We start from the raw sequence: 20,936 nt of genomic DNA on the forward strand, positions 1-20,936 counted from the left end.
CTGCAAAATGTGCTAATCCAAAAGGTATTTATCTAGGTACAGGCAACACCAATTGCCTCTAGAGTGAAGACACAGCCTTGGGAAGCAGGGATGAATAGACCTCAGTTGTGCAAGGCAGTTGTCAGCAACCCGAACGTGGTAATACCCAAGTGTTACTCGGCCATACTTGAGTAGCAGGAGTGCTGGGGGGGCAGCGAGAGCAGCCACCCCAGCCAATGAGGTGTGCTTTGCAATCTGAAAAGAGAAAGGGATTTTAAGGCAGGGGACATCTTTTAATCAGTCCAACTTAAAAAAAAAAAAAAAACCAAAAGGAACATCTTCAGAGCTTAAGACTATCATGTCTACAATTATGCTAAAACCTATCACATTCTGTTTTACATAAAGTGTGGGAGCTGGCAGACCATGTGCCACGGTGATGGGCTGAGATCTGGCGCGGTTACACCTTGGTCAGAACAAACGGGTACTACCCACAGGAACGGCAGCTGCCTTCAGTGGTAGCCTGAGGAAAGCCCATGGATGGTCACACAGTTGTGTTTTCCATGGAAGATGAGGTGAGGAAGAAAGGCCGCCGGGTAGGGAGCGAAGCAGGGATGAACGCACCAGGGGGCCGGGAAGATCAGCCTTGCCCCTGTCTTTCCTCAGGAACCCAGACGAAAGCCTCCCACAACCAGGCAGGCAGATCCCACCCGCCACCCCTCCCTCGCTTCTCCCCCGACTGGGGCGGCCAACGGCCCCGAAGCCGAACCCCACGGGAGGGGCTGCCGGCCAGCCCCCACCCCCGCGCTTGCCCGCACCCGTCCAGTCCCCGGCGAGCGCCCCGGCCGCCTCCCGTCTCCCCGCCGGCGCCTGCGGGCCGGGGGCCGCCGCCGCGGGGGCGGAGGCAGCGGGCGGGAGCCTCCCCGAGCGGCGCCCCCGGTCCTGACGGCGTTTCCGGGCGGGGGAGCCGGGATGTGCGTCCGGGTTGGGTCGGCCCCAGCGAGCGGTTTCCTCTCGCCTTCCCTCCTTCTCCCCTTCCCTGCCTCCCACCCTCGCCGTCGCTGAGGTGGAGCCGCCGCCGTGCCCTGTGAGGGAGCGCCGCCCGCCCCGTTCCTGCAAGGGGTCGGTGAGAGGGGCCGCGGGCAGGCGGGAACCGGGGCCCCGGCGGTGGCTGGGGGCGCCCCGAGGCGGGAGGGTGCTGCCGGGCCGGGCGGGCTGGCGGGGAGCGGCGCCGGGGATGCGGTGGGGCGGGCGCTGGAGGGGCCGGGGCCGCGGGAGGGGGCCGGGGCGGCCGGCCGGCCGAGCCTCCGCCCTCAGCGTGGCCGCGGCGGCGGCGGCGCCCCACGGGCAGGGCCGGGAGGTGGCCGCGGGCAGTCCCTTGCGCGGAGACCACCGAACGGCTGTCTCCGCCGAGCGTAGGTCCTCGCTTAAAACGGCCATCCGGATTCGTGGGGGCCGACCTAGCGGCAGTTCTAGCGGTGCTTGCCGAATACCCGATAAAAATGCATGCATACTAATGTTTAATGCAGCCGAAGGCGATCCAGAAACATTATCTGCCTGGTGAGCCGGAGCGAGGGTATCGGGTAGCCCAGCGCTTCCAGCGCGGGGTGCGTGCGTGTGTGTGGTGGTGGGCAAAGTCTTTAAAATAGGTGTATTTTCCCCTCCTTTGAAAAGAGGGTTACTTACTTCTTGGGAGGAAATTTGCTGCTCTGCAGATGCGAAGTGTTACTGTGATGATATCCTCGCACAGTAAAACGCGGGGGAAACCTAGCTTTTACGTGCGCTTCTATTTCTTCCTCATAAAAAAAAAAAAACCAACCCAAAACTTGAATGAAGTATCTTTGCAGTAAGCCCAATGAATTATTTTCCATTTTTGCACATTGGAATTTTATTTTATATAAAAATCTCTGTGTCCGCTATAACCGCTTGCGCTGTGAACTTTGTCCATGTACTTCAGCAACTTGGCTTTGTCTCTAGTTAATGTGCAGTGTACCCGGGCAAAATTAAATCAGAGAGAAATTAGGTGGCTCCCCTGCAGTGGCGGTGTGATGCAAGATTATGGTCACACCTAATATACTTATGATGCAGACTTTTTAAATGTAAATAACTTGTGTATTGAGTATTGATAAAATAAATTATCTCAAAGTTTAAACACTTAAAAAATGTTTTCAGACAGTTGGATTATTCAATTTCTCGTTTAAAAAAAAGACCTTTGGAAAGTGCATTATCTTCAGAATTACCCAATAATATTTATACGTTTACTGTTTTGATTCACATTGTAAAAATTAAATGAATAAGAGTGCATAAATTTATTTGATTATGATTTTTATCGACTTCCTCAGAAAGACAAATTTAGACAAGTTCATAAGAACTGGAGTAAGGGATATAATCACAGAATGATGTAGGTTTATGTCTTCAAAGCATCAGTGTTGGTGTTAGGTGACGATACCAGAACTGAGTATAAGAGAACAGTGGCTGACGTTAGAAGCTGCCGTACTTCAGACTCATGCTACATGCTAGGTTGATCAGTTGAGCATCTTGTATGTGTTAGCAGTGGAGCATCAGGAATGTAATCAACATATGACAATACATTCGTACAGTAGAAGGATATTTTTTATGAATAGTTATATTAATTTCCAATTAATAAGTGGCAAATCAAAGTACAGACTGGCTAAATAACTTGCCCGAGGTCACTTAAGCAGCCTGTGGCAGAGCTGAAAATAAATTGTGCAATCTTTGTGAATCCTAATGTGTGATCATATTTCCTCTTGCTTTCTTTTCACAGCATTTTTATGAACATAGCTATTTATTTTGTTTACAGAATCGATAGTTTCCTGAATAAGCTAGAGAGTCACTTGGCTGCAAAGATGTTGGAAGAAGATATGGAGGTGGCCATCAAGGTGGTGGTAGTAGGAAATGGAGCTGTTGGAAAGTCCAGTATGATTCAGCGATATTGCAAGGGGATTTTTACAAAAGACTACAAGAAAACTATTGGTGTAGATTTCCTGGAAAGACAAATCCAGTACGTGTTAAACAGATGCCATACTATTGATTTTTACCTTTCCCTCTATTTCTGTGTTCTGTTGTAATCCTAAGATTTACAAAGGCTTGAAGCAAGGCCTGCTGTCTCCAAAGCACAGTCAAGGGAGTTATTTTCTCTCTTGCACAATGGGCTAAAATTATATCACACTATTTTCCATACAAGATTTAGAATTATAAATCAAAGGCAAAATAAAATTTGGAACCTCTGTCGTACTAAGCTTTTTGACAAGTTTCTTTGTATTCTACCACCTGTTGATTTTTATTTTTTTTTTTTATTTCTTGTGGAGGAAGTGGAAGTGCTTATGATAAAATGATTACACAAATTTATTAGCCAATATAGATTAAAATAACTGTGGGGAAAAAAATAACTATATATGCTATAGACTTAGTCTCTTTATGTGATATAAGCAGATAATACCCAATTATGTTTGATAAAATTAAAAATACTATGGTAATGAGAAGTAAGAAAATTCTATAAATTTTGTAAGCTGATTAAAAAGACAAAAGGACCATTATTCAGGCACCTAAGTTTTGTTTTGAAGTCTGTATTATTTTTCCTCATAGAGGGAAATGTAGAGGAAGAGGAGGAAAGGAAGAGGAAAATGTAATATGGATTGTCAGGAAAGAGCATGTAATGTAATTGAGGGACTATTGCCATAGCGTGTTACAGAGGTGAACCATTATCAATATTAAGTTACATTGTATTTAAATGAAGTTAAATTTGAACTGAATTACTCTTACATTGTAGACATAGAAATATTTCCACGTTGTTTTGAACTGCTCTTGTTTGTTGTATTGATTACAAAACTGTGTCGTTTATTTCAGAGTTAATGATGAAGATGTCAGGCTAATGTTATGGGACACTGCGGGTCAAGAAGAATTTGATGCAATAACTAAGGCCTACTATAGAGGTGAAAATACTATATTTGTTATTTGGCAGTTGGGTTTTTTCTTTTTTGGTCTGCACATCTCTAAGATATTTTCCTATCTCTGTATTAAGAATTTTAGTTATTTTGTGTGTGTGCAAAGCATTTTTATTTCACCTTTTTCAGTTCTTAAATGTTTTTCCCTTTCATGTAAGATCCTTGCCTTAATTAAATGTCACTTTATGCAGGATGCTTAGTAGTGCCCTTTAAAAAACATAGAACAAAATGAGACAAATATCTGCACAGAAACTGGACAGAATGTAGCCATTCAGGCAGTCAAATGCAAAACTGTATTTTTCCCTCTAAAAGTGTTTTCTTACTTCTGTAAGACACATATTTGTAAATGTTCCAGAAACTATGGCTGAGGCACTTAGAAATTAATCCAAGGGAAAAAAAATCTACCAGTCATCCTACAAAGATAGTTTACTAGGCACAACAGTTCTCTTGCTGGTACAGACTGCCTTGAACACGTTAACACAACGGAGTAATAAGGAAAGCGTATTTAGTTCATAAAATAGAAACTATGTTATTCAGTCATATAAAGGTAGATTATCTATTTAGCCAGTTACAAATTGCATACTTAGACTTTCTTTGCATATAATATAACAATGGTTGTGAAAAATCTTTCCTTTTGTTTTTTAACATGAGAGATACGAATGACTTGGCAAAGATTCCATCATTCAGTTCTTGTCAAACTAATTACCTGATGGCTGGGAAAAATATATCACTATGGTATAAAATCTTAGAAAAATTACCTCATTTAGAGATAAAATAATAGTTATGCTGTGCTGTTTCAAGGTGGTATAGTCCTCTGACTTTTTCATATTTCATGATCGTTTTTGGCAACTAATAGGGTGGAGCGTTTTTGTAATATTTCTGGTTGTCACTTGTAATTGATGATTACCATTTCTTCAGAGAAAGATATTTCTTTTCCTATTCCTTTTTATCCTCGTGTGGAAATAGATAATTCTGTTATTTTACAGCTGACAACTTCAGCATATGAATTTTAGAAGGTCGTACTTGATTCTCTTGGAGCTTCCTTTGTACTATCCTGGCCTTCAGTTCTCGTGTGCTTTGCTCTCCTCAGTTGTTCCAAGCCAAAGTCTTTTTCTCCTAATTACTGGGACTGATATGCTAAAATATGGAGTGTTCAGAAGAACTTTAAAGTACACTTACTGGCTTCACTTACAGCGTATCTTGAGTATCTTGAAATCTTGCTCATGACTTGTGCCCAGCATAGTGCAGTTAGATCTCTACCTGCAAGATCTTTATACTGAAGAGGCTACTGTGAAACAGGACATAGTCATCCTGTGGATACACATTGTAGACAGCATGATGGATATATTAACAGTTCAAGCTATTGGATACAGTGACTGTTCTGCACTAGACTTTGACTCATGAAGGACAAGGGAAATTATAAAAGCTTGGAATGCAATTTTGGTTTAGCATCGGGTCTGCAAGCACAATATTATAGAAGCAAAAGGTCAAGCTTACTTTTGGAAATGCAAGGATTTCATTGCCAGTTATTGCTGATAAAGGGAGGACACCTCTTAAGGTAGGTAAGATAGATGCTGGCTATTACTTCAAGGTCTGCCTCTCCCACAGGTCACTGTCCCACTATCATTACACTAGGGCTTACATACTGTCCTGGAACCTTGTGTATTTTCAGTTCTTCAGGGATCGGCTGCTCATCCGTGGTCACACAATGAATGCTTCAGAGCCTGTTTCTGAGCCCGTCTTGTCCAGGGACCAAATTCATTCAGCCTTGCAGAGAAACAAAATTGGAGCTGACAGTGGATATGTCATGTGGTTTTCTACATACAGGCGAATATGTGCAGCCAGTGTAGCTGCATGCCCATGATCATACGATGCAAGCAGTCCAGCAGCCTAAATTCAAAGAGTTGAAGGAAGCTTTGTATATGTTTAATAATTTCTTTTTTGTATTGTATCATGCATCTTACCAGTTTCTATCCGATGAAAGTCACACATTTTCTAATTGGCTAGGTACTTCGTTTACATGCTAAGCACATACACAAGTGGCTGTCATTAGCAGCACTATGTGTTCTGTCCATGTTACAGACGTTTCTCAAAGCAGTATTTGATCACTTCTTCGTGCATGCATCCTCTTCCATCCGCTGCCACTGGTATCTTGAGTAGACCCTTGTTAGGTTTTTGATGGAAAACAGACATCTTGCTCATTAGTCTGTTGTTCAGTTGCTGACTAGTCAAATTCTCAGGTTCCTCATTTTGTTGCACAGTAGTTAGATTTCGTATTTCTCAAGCCTTCATAGCATTGCTGTAGCTTGCACTTGTCAACCACTTTCGGCTGTAGGAACTACGATAATGGGAGGGCTGCAAGCCTGTTCTGGTCCAATTTGGAGCAAGGCAGCCCTCTTTTGGATACTGTTAGTGAGACCTTAAACCCTGCTAAGCCTGTTAAAGACAGCCAGGATCCACAGCAGTTAGAACATGAACAGTAAACAAGAACTTCTGGATGATGATGTCATTGACTTTGCATTTTATCTCAGTTTAAGGCTGAAGGAGCCACCATCAATTTTATAGAGAACGTGTGTTTTCTGTCATAGCCTGAAAACGCTGAGGCAAAGAACAGAAGAGTGAAATGAATAGGTGCCAAGTATAAAGCCCTGTGTGAGTCCACTCATCGCAAGGAATTTCTTTACATATTTTCTATTACATAGGCTTTGTACCATTATGAAAGGAGAAAACGCAGTTACAGAGTCTGTGGGGATGGGATGGTCTGCTGAGGATCTTTGAGACCTACTCAGCTGACAAGCTTATGCTCTACTTGAATCAAGTAGAGATGCTAGCACTGCTCTCTTAAGTTTTTTCTGAATTAGTCTAGGTATGAATATCATAGCAGTGATTCTGCAGCCAGTTGGAACCTTTTTAAAATGAAGATGCAGAGGTTATCAAAGCAGTAATTGCACACAAAAAATCCAATGTCCTTTTCTTCAGTACTTTAAAGTAGCTTTATGAAACAGCTCCTTACAAAAGAACTTTGATTTAAAATATTCATCAAGAACATCCTGGTTTTAGCTGTTATGCTCCTGTCTGATACTATCTTGTGCCTTTGCTGCTGGTGTCTGTTGTTGTGCACAATCTGTTGTATGACAGAGGTGGTGTATGACTCCATTTGGAGTGGATGAGTGAGATAATGATGTTACTGACTCTCTTGAATTCTGTATGCAGTGACTGACGGTAAGGTGTTTAAATGCCTAAATCCTGGCTTTTGTCTTTTTTCTTTTTTTTTTTTTTTCTCCTTAGAGCTCCTACATGGACATTATAATTTCTTAAACTTGTTTATGTTCTCAATAAAAATATTGAGTATTTAGCAATATTCTTAGAAGATTAAAAGAATTTACCTAGTAAGATCTCTGCCCTGCAGCATCTTCTGGTGAACTCTGTTGCCGTACTAACTTCTGCACTATACTGAAGCATACTTTCAGAAAGATCACATTTGATGATACTGTTTTGAATTGAGCATGAGAAGAATACTCCTTGTGTTCTTCTCTTCTTAAATAAGCATTTTGCAGGGTTATTGGATTAGTAAATTCTCATATGTCTTACAATCCAGTGATCAAAACCTTCAGCAGACGTTTGGAAATACACAATTACATATAGAATATATGTACAGAATTTGTCATTGTTGATATACAGGTGTATCTCTTCATGACGGAAGACACTTTCATTTACTGTTGTTTGTTAACTTTCTGGTAAGAACCTTTAAATGTCAGAATCTTGAAGGTCCTCAAAAATATTTCAGTTTGATTCCTGATTAGAGCCTATCATATAGTTCTCTTTAAAAAGCAATATGGCGAAGCCGAGTTATTTTTACTGTTTGTGTCCACTGCATTCTACATTCTACATCTTACATCTAAATTGAATAAGGAGGTCTGATGTTTTAAGTCACCCCCTTTTTACCTACCACATGCTAGGACTTTTCCTTCTAAACTTACTATTACCAAGTTATCTCCGTGTTTTAGCATTCAGAAGGAATGGGTGGAAGGAGAGGGATGAAGTGAAAGTGCCTTAAAGTGGAAACTTCACAATGGATTTCTTAGTCTAAAACTGAACAAGGTGATGTTTACAGATGCTGAGAGTCTTTCAATAAATATTCTGATCTCCAGCAGAGCAAAGAACTTGAGAGGCTTTATTAAGCTAGACTGCGAGACGACAGGTTAAATTCAGCATTGACAAATGCAAAGTAACCTGCTTCGTAAAGAATAATTAATTTTACACCTATCTCACAGGATTCTAAGTGGAATTGCATCAGAAGAATTGCATGCATTAGAATATGGTGTGGACATTAGGGAAGACAAACAAAATTTTAGAACACAAGTAATAGGGAAAATTACGGAAGACTACGTTGCTACTGTTTTATTGCAGAGCTCGATTTGAAATTCTGAGGGCAGTTCTTACTATTCTGTATAAAACCATACCAGAAGGGTCTTAACGGTATGGGAAAGAATGTTAAAGAGCATAGGAAAACTTTCATAAAGATAGACTGAACTTGGCTTTGAAAAGATAAATAAAAGGAAACTTAATAAAAGAACTCGAGTGCTTTGTGTCAAAGAAATACAAAGACAAACAGAATACAGGAATGGGGGATACTTGGTGAAACTCATAGATAAAAGAAAATTCATACTGATGAAATAATTTTTCATGCTATATGTAATTAGGTTGGGATATTCGCCACAAGATAACACTGGAATCTCAAAGACGTTAGCTATCTATTCCTTTTACACTCTGTTACTAAATATCAAGTATATTAAAGGCATATAAATAATAAAGTGTTTCTTCATGCAAAGAAAAGTAGTTTCTTGAGGATAACAAAGGGCTACTGGACAGTCAAAAGACCGCTTGCTAATATTTCAAATGTGGAAGTACCTTCTCAGTATCCATGGGTTTTAACTATTGTTTGCTAAGGCTGTTACAAAATGTTTTGTACCATTTTTGTTATGGTTTTGTATAATTTATCATAGTGCTGTGATAGAATGAGTATGAATTAGAAATACACTTATTTTCTCCAAAAAGCTACTAAACAATTTACTTGAAATAATCACACCTTTCTCTGAAAACTGAAAGTTTTCTGCTTTTCAAAATCCAAATTACTGTGGCACAAAGGATAATGTGAAGTGTGCTTTACAGATACTGCATATGGAAAAATATTTGCATTCTGGCCTCCATTAAGCTGTCTGGAAAACAGCGAGCAGTAAGCAAACCTCCCTTTCTCTTTTTCCAGCCTTTCCACACCCCCTCCTATTCCTTTCCCCTGCATGCATGCACCATGCTGGAAATAGCTTGAAAGGTAACAGACCGTAGCCATCATGAAGAATGGGTATAATGATGAAAATAATATGGCAATCTGTTTTCATTTGGGGAATTTATGACCATTAGTTTGACACAAGCTGGTGGTAGAAGTACACTTTTATGGAAGAATCTTGAAAAATCCCTCATGTTTGAAATACATTATATATGATTCTTCTTTTTTTTTAATGTTTGTTGGTTGATTTGTATTTATTTGTCTTTGTAATTGATTTGTATATTTTTAGGAGCCCAGGCTTGTGTTCTTGTGTTTTCTACGACTGACAGAGAGTCCTTCAAAGCAATCCCTACCTGGAAGGAGAAAGTCATGACCGAAGTTGGAGACATTCCCACAGTTCTTGTGCAGAATAAGATTGATCTTCTTGATGACTCGTGTATAAAGAAGTAGGAGTTTTATCTTACTGTTTTTAAAGAACAATATATGCCCCCTGTATACACATGTTTAAAAAAAAAAATCAAACTATGGGAGTGTCTGGTGAAGACTTACGATATCTAGGTTGTCAAACCTATGCCCTGCATCAAAACGTGCCCTAGAAGCACAGGTGACAGGTATTGCTGCATGAGTGTAGTTACTTGGGCAGATATGCTTGCCAGGCTAGGAGCTTTCTGTTTGGTTCACGCCGCCTGCTGAAGTGTCAGCCAAAAAATAAAGGAGTAGCATGAAGAGTTTGGTTGTGCCATGATATGATTCTCTCTCTCTCTTTTTTTTTTTTTTTTTAAATCAGAAATTCTAAAACGGTAAATTTTCTCTCCTGTTAAAATTTACAGTTACTGTTAAACTGTGCTGTGCACCAGTGAAGTTACATTGTCTAGTTTGGCTAGTGAATGCTTGCTAAAATGATGAAGTATTAAACAGGTTGTTTGAAAAAGTATCTTAATATTCTTTGCTTCCCTTTCTTTAATTTGTTTTTATTGCTCATTTTTATCAAAACATTATAACTCTACAGAAATACATATCTGTTAATATTCTCAGACTGCATGGTGCTGATCCTTCTTCACTATATTTGTCTTTACAGATTTTACTGTCAGTTCATTCTGCATTTGTATATACGACCAATTTCATTCTTGCCATAAAATCAGCTTAACAAATGCTAACTTTTATTTACTACAGCATATCATGTAGAAAATACTGCATGATGAAGTTGATCATTCTCCACTTCTTTATTTCTACCATCTCCTGACAGATTTAAATTATTTCTTCTTTTTGTTGTTTCCTGCACTGGCTTTCTTTGTTCTCTGTTTGCTATCATTGATGACATAAATCAGCTTCTGCTCCCTCTGCAAAGAATACTGAGGATTTTTCAAGGGAAAAGCAAAAATGCATTTGAACTCCTCCTTTATTCATGGTATGTCACTTAGGTTTTCTCTCAGAATACTCCATCTGCCTCAGTAGCTTCATCTTTCTGATTATGTGATTTGCCTTGGTGAAATTTTCATAAGTTTTGTCAGCTTTTCCTTAAAATTTAACACAAGTTCTCTTTCACTTCACAGCAAAAAGTAATTCTTTATTTCATCTCTGCACTCATCTGATTGCATAGTCTACTGCTTCATTAAAATATACTTAAGGATTACTTTGTTGTTGTTGTTTTGACTTTGCAGTGGTAATTGTTCTGATTCTAGTGCTGTAATTCTGATTACAGCCTCCTTCCTTTTGGTTTCAGTGACACCTGTCTTCGAACCACTGGGAAATTTTAGTTAATGAAGTCAATAAATACTGAAAAGCAATTACTTTTAATCATAAAGAAACTGCATGTGAAATACCTTCTTATTATAGTGGAGATATTGTAAAGAAATTAAGGATCAGGTATTTTTTGACTGAGTTTCTTAAGCCACCTTGCCATGTTTTAACTTGCCACAAAGCATTTTGTCTATAAGTGCTGACAAATAATACAAATTAATATTTACAAAGTCGTCTTCTGTTGTGCAGTGAAGAGGCAGAAGCACTGGCAAAAAAGCTAAAATTAAGGTTCTACCGAGCATCTGTGAAGGAAGACCTAAACGTAACTGAAGGTATGAGATACAGCAGAGTAGGTGTCTGTCCTGCCCTCTGCTGTGTAGCACTGTACATCTCTAGTTTGGAGCTGATCTGTTACTTCCCATGTTGTTGCATGCTGTGGGCAATCCTTTTTATATTTCTTAGCAGCACACTTTAAACATAGCTAGAATTACTTGATATCAGTGTGTTAGGCCCATTTCTTTGTGTACGTCTTCCCTTTCTCTTCCACAAACAGTGCATAGCTTCAATATTTAGAAGTGCCAGTGTGTTAAGGCTGCTTAGTCCTAGTGACTGTCAGTAAGCACTGAGCTTTTAAAAAATTGTATGTAGAAGTTCAATTACTACAATATACAAATTGTTGAACAGATTGTTTTGTAACTGTTAATAGTTAATAAATAATTGAGATATACAATTATTTCATAGTTTAGTTACATTTAAATAAAGTACATTAAAAGATTGGATCTCTTGCAGCTTTTTGTCTACTGGTGGTATTTTACTAGTTCCCAAGTATCAATTTTTAATGTATATATTTAATTTCATAGGAGTACTGTTATAAAATTCAGTCACTGTCTTTTGTGGGGTAAGTTTGAATAATCGTGAATTACAGTCTCTGATAACTTATTTTTTGTTTAATCAGGCAAACTTAATAGTAAACTAATTGTTTCTTCTCTGTTAACATCATTCACCTTGGGAAAAAAATCTGCAAGAGAACACGTAAAATGTTTCTGTATCATCTTTACATGAGTTATTAATTACAAATGTAAATAATCATAACACAGGTTCTGAAAATTCTCCTGTAGTTGTATATTTTTTCAGAATCCTAGGTAGATTTTTTTTATACCCCTTTTTTATACCCCAATAAAATGAGGGTAGCATTAGTTAATTAGAAAAATGTTGCTGCCAAGTTTTATTAATAGACTTACTTTACGTGACTGCTATTATTCTAAGGCTTCTTGCAAAAAATATATATATTAAATTCCTACATAACTTTAAAAAGTTCCAAGTTGCACAAATTGGAACATTTGGCAATATGTATGTGCCAGCTTTATTACAGGAGTATTGAGATGTTTCCGTCTGCTGTGCAAGACTTTAGTACTGCAAAGTGTAAGACCTGGGTAGACACTGGACTAATCTGGATTCTGCTCAGGTACACAGGCCTGCCGAGAGAGAATCACTTACCAGATCATGCTAAACCTGTGGTGTCAAATGCACTTTTGTCACCATGCGGAATTTTGATACAAAATTGGTATTATTGATATGAAGATTATTTTTAAGCATACTCTGATGTACCTTTTTTCTTTTTAACATTCCAGTTTTTAAGTATTTGGCTGATAAATATCTTCAAAGGCTCAAGCAACAAACAGCTGAAGATCCAGAACTAGTACATACAAGCAGTAACAAGATTGGTATGTATACTGTAATAAAAAAACAGAAACAGTATTTTGTGCCATCAAAGCTTATGGTCTCATCTGTTTCCTTATGGAGTTAATACAGGGTGAATCAGGGTCTAATTATTACCTTCCTATCTTAGGATATTGTCTCCTTCCCTTCTGTAAAATAACTTTGTGACTCCCTAAAGTTACAAGACTGTCAGACTGATGTTCTAAATTTCTAGCTAATGTTTGGCAAGTGCCCTTTTATTAAATTCGTTTAAACAAACATTGTGTAAGGACTTGACAAAGGATGCTTGTTGGGTTTTTTTAATGGAATTAGTATTAGTATTACTCATCTTGGTGCAGATTTACAGGAGACTCACGGTGAAAGAATCTGGCATGTAATCAGAAGGTCTTTGTAAACTGCCTTTTGTAAGGGAACACTGAACTTCTGTAGTCCTTCTTTAAAGCATTTCTGAGTCAGTTCGTTTATTTTCCTTAAAGCACTCCCTTTTTATTCAGGCTTTTTCCTTACCTTTATCTCAGCAAAGTTTCTAACTTTAAAGTTGTCATGTTTTTCTTTTATTATATTACTCAACTAACCATAACTTTGTTACCGTGCAATTAGTAGCATACACATAAGCAGATGAGTGCATATGCTGCGCTTCAATTACATAGATGTATACCAGCTTTAAATACTGCCTGGCTAGTAATTCCAACTGGCTCTACTTCAAATTTAGCTGCAAAATTGACTCAGAAATAGATAAGGCCTTTAAAAACTAGAATATGCATTTGAGGTGCACTGCTATGCCTTAGAAAGTGTTGCGTCTTAACTGTTAATGTATTATGCTGCAGGAAGTAAAGAAATACAAATACTTTTCTTGTCTTTAAATTCTGTAGGTGTTTTTAATACAGCTGGGGGAAGTCACTCCAACCAAAATTCTAGCACTCTTAATGGTGGAGATGTCATCAACCTTAGACCAAACAAACAGAGGACCAAGAAAAACAGAAGTCCTTTTAGCAACTGCAGCATACCTTAGACCACTTTTGGAGGGGAAAAAAGCAACCCGGTGAATTGGATGAAGTTGTGCAAATGAATACAGAATAAAGCCAGCTGTAGAGGTATTTTTACCGTGCTTTAGCAAATCTTGTGCCTATGGGATCCTTGATAGAGGATGGATTTATATAAACTTGCTGATGCAGTGTTTTTTGGTGTGTAGCGTGGGACACCTGGTGGCAAAACACAGAACCGTGGCTGCCCTGTGCACTTTGTAAAAATTAGGCAAGCTTCTCCTTTGTCGAGGAATTATTTACAGAGCTATGAACCAGGTATTGTTGAATTGCAAAGCACATTTAACGTAAGGAAAATACTTACAAGTATAGGTACAGACCATAACACTATGGCCCAAGGTACAGTAGCAATCTTGCAACCAAATTTCAAAGAAAATGTTAGAATTGGTTAGTCAGGACACTAAGAAGATAAATGAAGAGCAAAAAGAAGACACTACATTTTATGCCTGACTATATTAATATGGATTCTGGCAGTTCTGCGGTGCAATATACTTGTATTATATATATGAGTGCTAAGGTATATGTGTAAACATTTGGTATGAATATTTAGGCTAAATTCCAGTGTATACGTTACTTGGAGATCAGCTAATGATCATAAAATAGCATCTTCCAAAAAAATTTTCGTTTAAAAATGTTGCATTTCCGATGAGGCTTTCCCAGCTGCCACTGTGTACATTTAACTTGCTATACTTCGGGCCTAAAAGCTTAGATTTAAAGATGTATGGTGCCAAAAATGCTCCTTCTTTTTACCTAATGCTGTGCTACGGATGTTTTTGTAAGTTTGTTTTTCTCAGTCTTAACAGGTTGAACAAATAACACAGTCTTTGACACAAATAGCTGTTGAGAAGGAACATATAATATAATCCTATTCCTGTTCAAATTTGATTGTTGCATCTGTGTTGTCTGTGAAAAAGGAACTTGCAAAGCAGTGTCACAAAATATTTATCTTTGGAAAAATTTTTCATAGATACCATAAACTAAGTTATGGAGGATCAAAAAAAATGCAGCTGATGACTGAATTACATGAATGAGACAATCTTGAATGTTGTCTCAGATTCAAAGTTAGCTGCTGGTTACAGAAAATCTAATTCTGCAAGATCAGAGACATGGCAAAAATTTTTCAAAGTGCTTAAGTAATTTTACAGAATTGATTTAGATGTTTAGGAGCCCAAATCTAAATTAAAGTTATTTGGACTTAGGCTCCTAAATCACTAAGGTGCTTTTAAAAATGCTAAGCAAGATACCTTTTATTTACCAAAAATAAACACTTTTTAATCCTCTTCAAGAACATGCATGCCTTTTAAAAAAAATATCCATCTTGTTTACATGTTTTTGTATGGTATGATATAATTTTAACTTTCTAGGATTTCTACAACAAACCTGCCAGTGACAAATGCAAAATATGCTGCTTGAAAAAATTCAGAGTTTTAATAGTTTTTTAAATGGTGTATGAGAATGAAAATGAGTCGAGTAATCCTGTATATTTTTGGAGGAAGGACTTTTCACTGTGTGAATTCATGTAGGAAGCTTGACTTACTTTGTTTCTAAGTCAATGAGTATGAAAACTGAAATGTACTCTTTTTTCCCACTGTCTGCAGGGAGAGAAGTGGGTGGCAAGTTATGCAGAAACACTAAAGATCTCTGAACTCTGTATTTTATGTTTACTATACTAGACTTTCTACCAAGTACCGTTGTTCCTTTGACAAGCTGTTAGAGCATCTCCTGTTGCTGGCAAGAAGGCGGCCTTCAAGGCGCTCGATCCCCTTTGCTATTGCAGCAAACCTGTGTGTTCTTCACCGTAATGTTTCCTATATTTTCTCTTGGATAAAGGCCTTTATTTTTTAACAAGTGCATTTAATCACTGTGTTTATGTATAAGTGGAGTCAAGTCCTATCTGTCTTAGCAATTTAAGAAGTAAGGTACTTAGGATAAGACTTGCGATTGTACATCATGGGGCCACCTTACAACTTCAGGATGTAGGATAGAGTGTATGCATGAAGAATTTTGACAACTGTTTTTAATATGGAAACTTTTACATTTCATTGTCTGTCCATCAGTTTCACATTTTTTATTCATTTTTCTTGAAAAAGAAACAAAACCACGAAGCGTCTGAAACATCTTTTTTGCCTTGTTTGACTTTGTACAGAGTACTGAAAAGTAAGTCTTTATTACGTATAATGACCATTTGTACTGTCACATGTTATACTGTGGACATTGTACTATTACATAAGCCATTTGTATTTAAGGTCTGTCATTATAAACCACTGTTGTAAGGACTGAAAACTCAGTAGACATTTTCAAAGGTGGAGACTTGACAGACTTGCTAAATGTAGGGTATGTTGAAATTTAGTACACATACTTTAACGTAGGAATATATATTTGCAGCATTGGGTAACAGTGAGTTTTCATTTTGTTCCCATCTTAAATCTAAAGTGGCTCTTCCTTTGTTGTGACTTTGCAGTGCTTGTTCTCCAGTACAACTGAGATGGAGACTGTCCAAATTAGCATTTTTCTGGAGAATGCTTTGCATGTACCCTGCTTGAAAATGCATTTTTTATCCTACTGGGCTTAGTGTGTAGATGTAAACCAGATGACTTGCATATTGCAGGAATCCTTAGGTATTCACATCACCCTTCAGTGGGAGTAACTTTCGCCTTTCGGATGAAGAGACATGCCTAAACATTTAGCACTTGTATTGTCCCTTGTGAATAATTTTTATTGCAAACGTTGCCCCATTCTCCACTCAAAGCGTTCTCATTAAAATATCATATGTTTTAGTTACCAAAACCTGCAGGTGCAGAGCTGGTAATAAAAATGTCCTTCTCTGTGCATCTCTGTGACTGCATGGTGGGAGAGGATGTAGCGCTCTGTTACACCCGTGGCAGATCAGCATCCTGGATTAGGAGCAAGAGATGTTCCTACCACAAGACAAGGTTTTGTTCTTTGAGACTAAGCCAATTGCACTCCTGTTTTATCTGTTAATATCTCTTGAATAGCTCATTGGCTGTATTATCTGAATCTTGCCAAAATTCTTTGCTTTCGGCTGATAATGCTACCACTAGCAGAAAACTTCAGTAATTGTTAATGCCTTAGTGAAGTAGGCATTCACTAAAGAGTATGACACTAAAGCATCTGTCACTCCCGTGTTGTATCCATTCAGTGAATGGGTGTTCTCCCAGTACGTGGGGCATCATTTGATGCAAAGTGGTAATGCTAGGGATGTATTTCCAACTGGAAATAACAAATCTCAAAGTTGTAAGACTGATCACACTAAGATTTTTGTGCGTGTGTGTGTGTGGTTAATTTAAAAAAAAAATTAAATATTCCACTTAAGACAATTTTGGAGCTTTCTTATTTTCAGTATTTCTTAAGGCAACGGTTACCTTTTTTAGTCAAAATGCCTGAATTACCATACTCTCAGTCTGATTTCCTGTTTAATTTTTTTGTATGCTTCAGTGACATTTGTCATCTTTTTGTTTTGGTTTTTTTTTTTTCCTTCCAGTATTGGGCTACAGCATCTCTCACACGTAGTTTTCCTTTGCATCACTTCTGTAGATGTACGTTATACTAAAGGGAATTGAGCAGCTGAACATATTGTACTGCCTGCAGGTTATGCAGGGGTACACGCATAACACTCAGTGAACATGCACTTTGAATCTGTTAATTCGTCTATTCAAGTCGATAACTACCAGTTAATAATAGAATTAATGATTTGCACTGTTGAACCCTCTTGTGGGAATTCAGTCATACAGCAAACTAGCAAGCATGCTTCTTGGATTCCAGTGACGGTACGTAAGCCCCTCCTGCTTTTCTAAATGTAATCATAGACCTTTGGCTGAAGTTGCAGTACCTGAACTGCATTGTTCGTAATACAACTGAATTGTACGTAAACCAGAGAGCAAGCATGGTCCAACAAGCTTGATTTCATCAAAACTACCGTACCATCTTTTTGTAGGAAGCAACGGTTGCGCATATCTTCTTTTTAATGCTCAAATAGTATTGACAGAAGAAAATACTTCTCTCTGTTAAATATGGCATCCAAACAGGGAGTCGTCATTACGGAAGAAAAAAGGCAGCAATGCTTAGATTTAAGATGAAAGGTGCTGTAATAGAATAAGAGAAACTTTCAAACAGTTCCATGTCGAAGAAGTGTTCTATACGAGTCATGTCAAAGCCAGATGAGTCCTAGTACTGAACTAGACTCATTCTCAGGTTTCTAGTAGTAGGGTAATACTGGTAAATAATTTGTGGAGTGAGTGTTCTTTCTTCTCTTACCAAGGTAAATGTGGTTCAGCAGAACTGACTAAAGTTGGTCAAAAAAAGTAAAAATTAATCTGGACCAGGAGAAGTACCACTCTCATTGCGAGGATAAAGATGCATCGTTACTAATAAATGACTTACTCTTATTTGCAAGTTCATGTGAATCAGAATGGTTAAAACAGATACTGTACACAACTGTTTTTATCACCATCATGATCTCAAGTAAATGTAACACATTTTTAGAAAAAAAAGTCAACATAACTTACCGTAAATCCTCAAGTGGAAAAATAAATGTTTGAAACTGAATATTCTGTGCATGCCATTCCTGTAAAATCCATACGAGTTAATTCTGCTGTTCTCTTCTAAGTGACGTTAGTTTTATCATGCAACTTAAACATGTTTATTTGATTACTGTTTGGTCTGATACAAGTCACTACTTTTGTGGTTATATTAAATTGTCGGTGTATTAAATTTCAAAAAATTGCTATAACCCTGTAGCTGTGCAACCTGAGTCTGCTCGAGAAACTCGTGTGCCCGATTCTAGTCCACGTGTTGCGAACAGTTGGGATCCAAGGCAGCACGTTAGATACCCTCAAAGGAACAAGTGTGGGCACCCCAATCTAAGGGAAATGCTGTTTCTGAGCTCTTGCCTCTGATTTCTTCACCACACAGTTCAAATACGAAATACGGATTCTGTTCTGCTCTTTCTGGTCATTTTATTTTTCATGATTGGTCTGGCTAATACAGTGACAAGGTTTAAGTGAATGGTTGTAGACATTGCAAGTGGCATTAAAATTTTGCTAATATATCAAAAGATGCCTGATGCATTTTCTGAAAAGAAACAGGTAAATAGTCACTGGTGGGTTTCGGTTGGTTGGGTGTTTTGGTTTTGGTTTTTTTTCTTTTTTAATAAAATACAACTCAGCATCTGGGTCTGCCTCTTTACCCAGGTATCTCAGGAATCTGGGAAGTAATATACTCCTCCTTCCTCTTGCATGCAGGTTTGCACACAGAAAAACAATTTGCTTGCTTAACACCCCAATAAGGATTAATTAGCAATGTTTCAGGCAAGAAAAAATCTTGAAATGTGAGACAACTCACATTTTTATGGTCACGTATTTTTAGGTCAGGGAAGTGCTTAACTACAAGGAAGTGAAGACCTTGAGGAAACCGAAGCTTTGATGCTCTCTAGGTGGGGGTTTTCACGTACTGTGCAGCTGTATCGTGTTCCGCTTCAGGGAGCTGGGGGGCCATTTCACGTGCCTGCTGCTGCCAGCCCCCGAGACAACCACTGCAAACACCTGGGTGCTTTCTGGCATCTCCGGGAAAATGTTTCATACTCGCAAGTGTCCCGTTTCCAAGACTGGCTCATGCTGGGAAGTGGAGCGCTGCCTCTTTTATTGCTCAGGAGATAACGGGACCAAAAGTTCATTGGTTTTTCTGCCGAAAAGGCCTGCTGAGCCTTGCCTACTGTCTTTTGATTTTTGACAACTGAGCACTAACTTAAAAAAAGTGAAAAACTTCAATCTGTTCTTTTGTTGATCTCCATCATGTGTGTGATGCCAACTATGTTTAGCTATTTTGAGTTACTTTAAGATAACCAGTATGAAACTACAGTGAAAAAAAAGGTGTCTTTTGCTCTCTTACAGGTATGACTGTGTGAAAGAAACTTTAAGGACAGTATTGCTGGTTTTAAAATTAGACTGTTCAAATCTGTGGGATCCTTAATGGATGTGGCATGTCAGTGTGCAAACTTAAAGCATGGGAGAGGGTGGTGATGGTTGTATTGTGGACCTCCTGTGGGTCAGATAACATGGGATTTAGGAAAGCAGAAAGCAAACAGAAGAAAGAATTTTGAAAATAAACCATTAACTTAGGTGAAAATAAGTCTCATCTACACTATTAACTCATCTGTAGATATGCAGGTTGTGATCACTTCATTTTGTCCTTGAGAACAAAAACACTTGTGCTAGTACAAGTGCCATAAAAAGTACTTTTTATGTATTAAGCTATTGGTACAATGAAGAGGATCTAAAAAAGAAAACAAAAAACCCTTAACACTTTTGGCTGGAATAACCTTACAATGGCCTTAAAAAACCCAATGTTGAAGGAATATTCTAAGCAGCAATAAGCCATGTTCAACTTAACTGTTTCACAGCATGATTTCTGAGAACCCACGCTGTGTATTATTGTCAAGGGGTTTAATGCTGTTAAATAGCCGGAAGATTTACTGTGCTTGTTAAAGTTCACAAGGATCTAAACCATATGAAAATAAACCAGTTATTTTTGAAGTGGAATTATAATCTCACTGAATTCTTAGGAACTTTTCACAATCTCAGAGCTGAAACTTTTTGATGGTTTTGGAGGCACCCACCTCAAGTGCCGTTTCTGCAAATAAAATGCAGTGACAGTAACCTCATGGCTGCTGAGGCTTCCAAGAAGCGCAGGTCTGAGTTCCCCTGCAGCGTGCCTGCACGCATACAAGGAGTTTAAAGCCGTGGAGCTCCAGAGCTTCGGTCGCGCAGGAGAAGCCTGACATGAAGAGCTCCCACCTTGGGCTGGTGCTCTGAGAGCATCCAGGTGTGATGCTCGGGCTGTAACGCTCAAGGCACCGAGGAAGCCGTGGCCCTTCCAGCTCCCTCCAGCTGCGCTTTAATCTGAGCCAAGTTCAGAAGGGCAAGGGCTGAGCCACAGAGCCCCCTGCTCCCCTCCGGTGACCACCACCCTTTGGTGAGAGAGTGCAAGACTGACAGGCTACAGGGCGTTGCAAAATTCCAGGCTCACCCTAAAATCTGCAACTTTTGACCCACAGCCACGGAGCATGGCGATGATGAGCAGAAATTATAGGGAGTGAGAAGGTGGAAGGAAAAAGAAAGAAAAAACCCACTCACCCGAAGAGTAAGTAACGTTAAACGTAAAAAGTACCATCCTACAGAAGAAACAAAT

General features: G+C 38.8%; 1 protein-coding gene across 3 annotated transcripts; it reads left to right on the plus strand.

The window, feature by feature from the left end:
• The first annotated feature begins 985 nt into the window (after positions 1-985).
• RAB23 (RAB23, member RAS oncogene family) lies at positions 986-15,831 on the plus strand. Of its 3 annotated transcripts, none has more exons than XR_007766250.1 (8): positions 986-1,098; positions 2,798-2,998; positions 3,844-3,929; positions 9,518-9,674; positions 11,218-11,300; positions 12,600-12,692; positions 13,560-13,781; positions 15,329-15,831. XR_007766250.1 is itself a non-coding variant. In XM_050894599.1 (7 exons), exons 2-7 carry the CDS (start codon positions 2,844-2,846, stop codon positions 13,697-13,699), a joined length of 714 nt encoding a protein of 237 aa, XP_050750556.1. In that variant the 5' UTR covers positions 986-1,098; positions 2,798-2,843; the 3' UTR covers positions 13,700-15,831. The 3 variants fall into 3 exon arrangements, 1 of the variants encoding a protein (XP_050750556.1); XR_007766251.1 differs by having other exon boundaries at positions 15,404-15,831; XM_050894599.1 differs by having other exon boundaries at positions 13,560-15,831.
• The last annotated feature ends 5,105 nt before the right edge of the window (positions 15,832-20,936 follow it).

The sequence above is a fragment of the Gymnogyps californianus genome, chromosome 3 (assembly GCF_018139145.2).
Source record: "Gymnogyps californianus isolate 813 chromosome 3, ASM1813914v2, whole genome shotgun sequence".
In the NCBI taxonomy this organism is placed as follows: domain Eukaryota; kingdom Metazoa; phylum Chordata; class Aves; order Accipitriformes; family Cathartidae; genus Gymnogyps; species Gymnogyps californianus.

Bases quoted from the DNA above. Each gene is read 5' to 3' on its own strand.
- RAB23 (XM_050894599.1), top strand. From the start codon at position 2,844: ATGTTGGAAGAAGATATGGAGGTGGCCATCAAGGTGGTGGTAGTAGGA. The intron at 3,930-9,517 runs GTGAAAATACTA...GTATATTTTTAG, and splicing joins AACTAAGGCCTACTATAGAG to GAGCCCAGGCTTGTGTTCTT. The intron at 12,693-13,559 runs GTATGTATACTG...TAAATTCTGTAG, and splicing joins TACAAGCAGTAACAAGATTG to GTGTTTTTAATACAGCTGGG.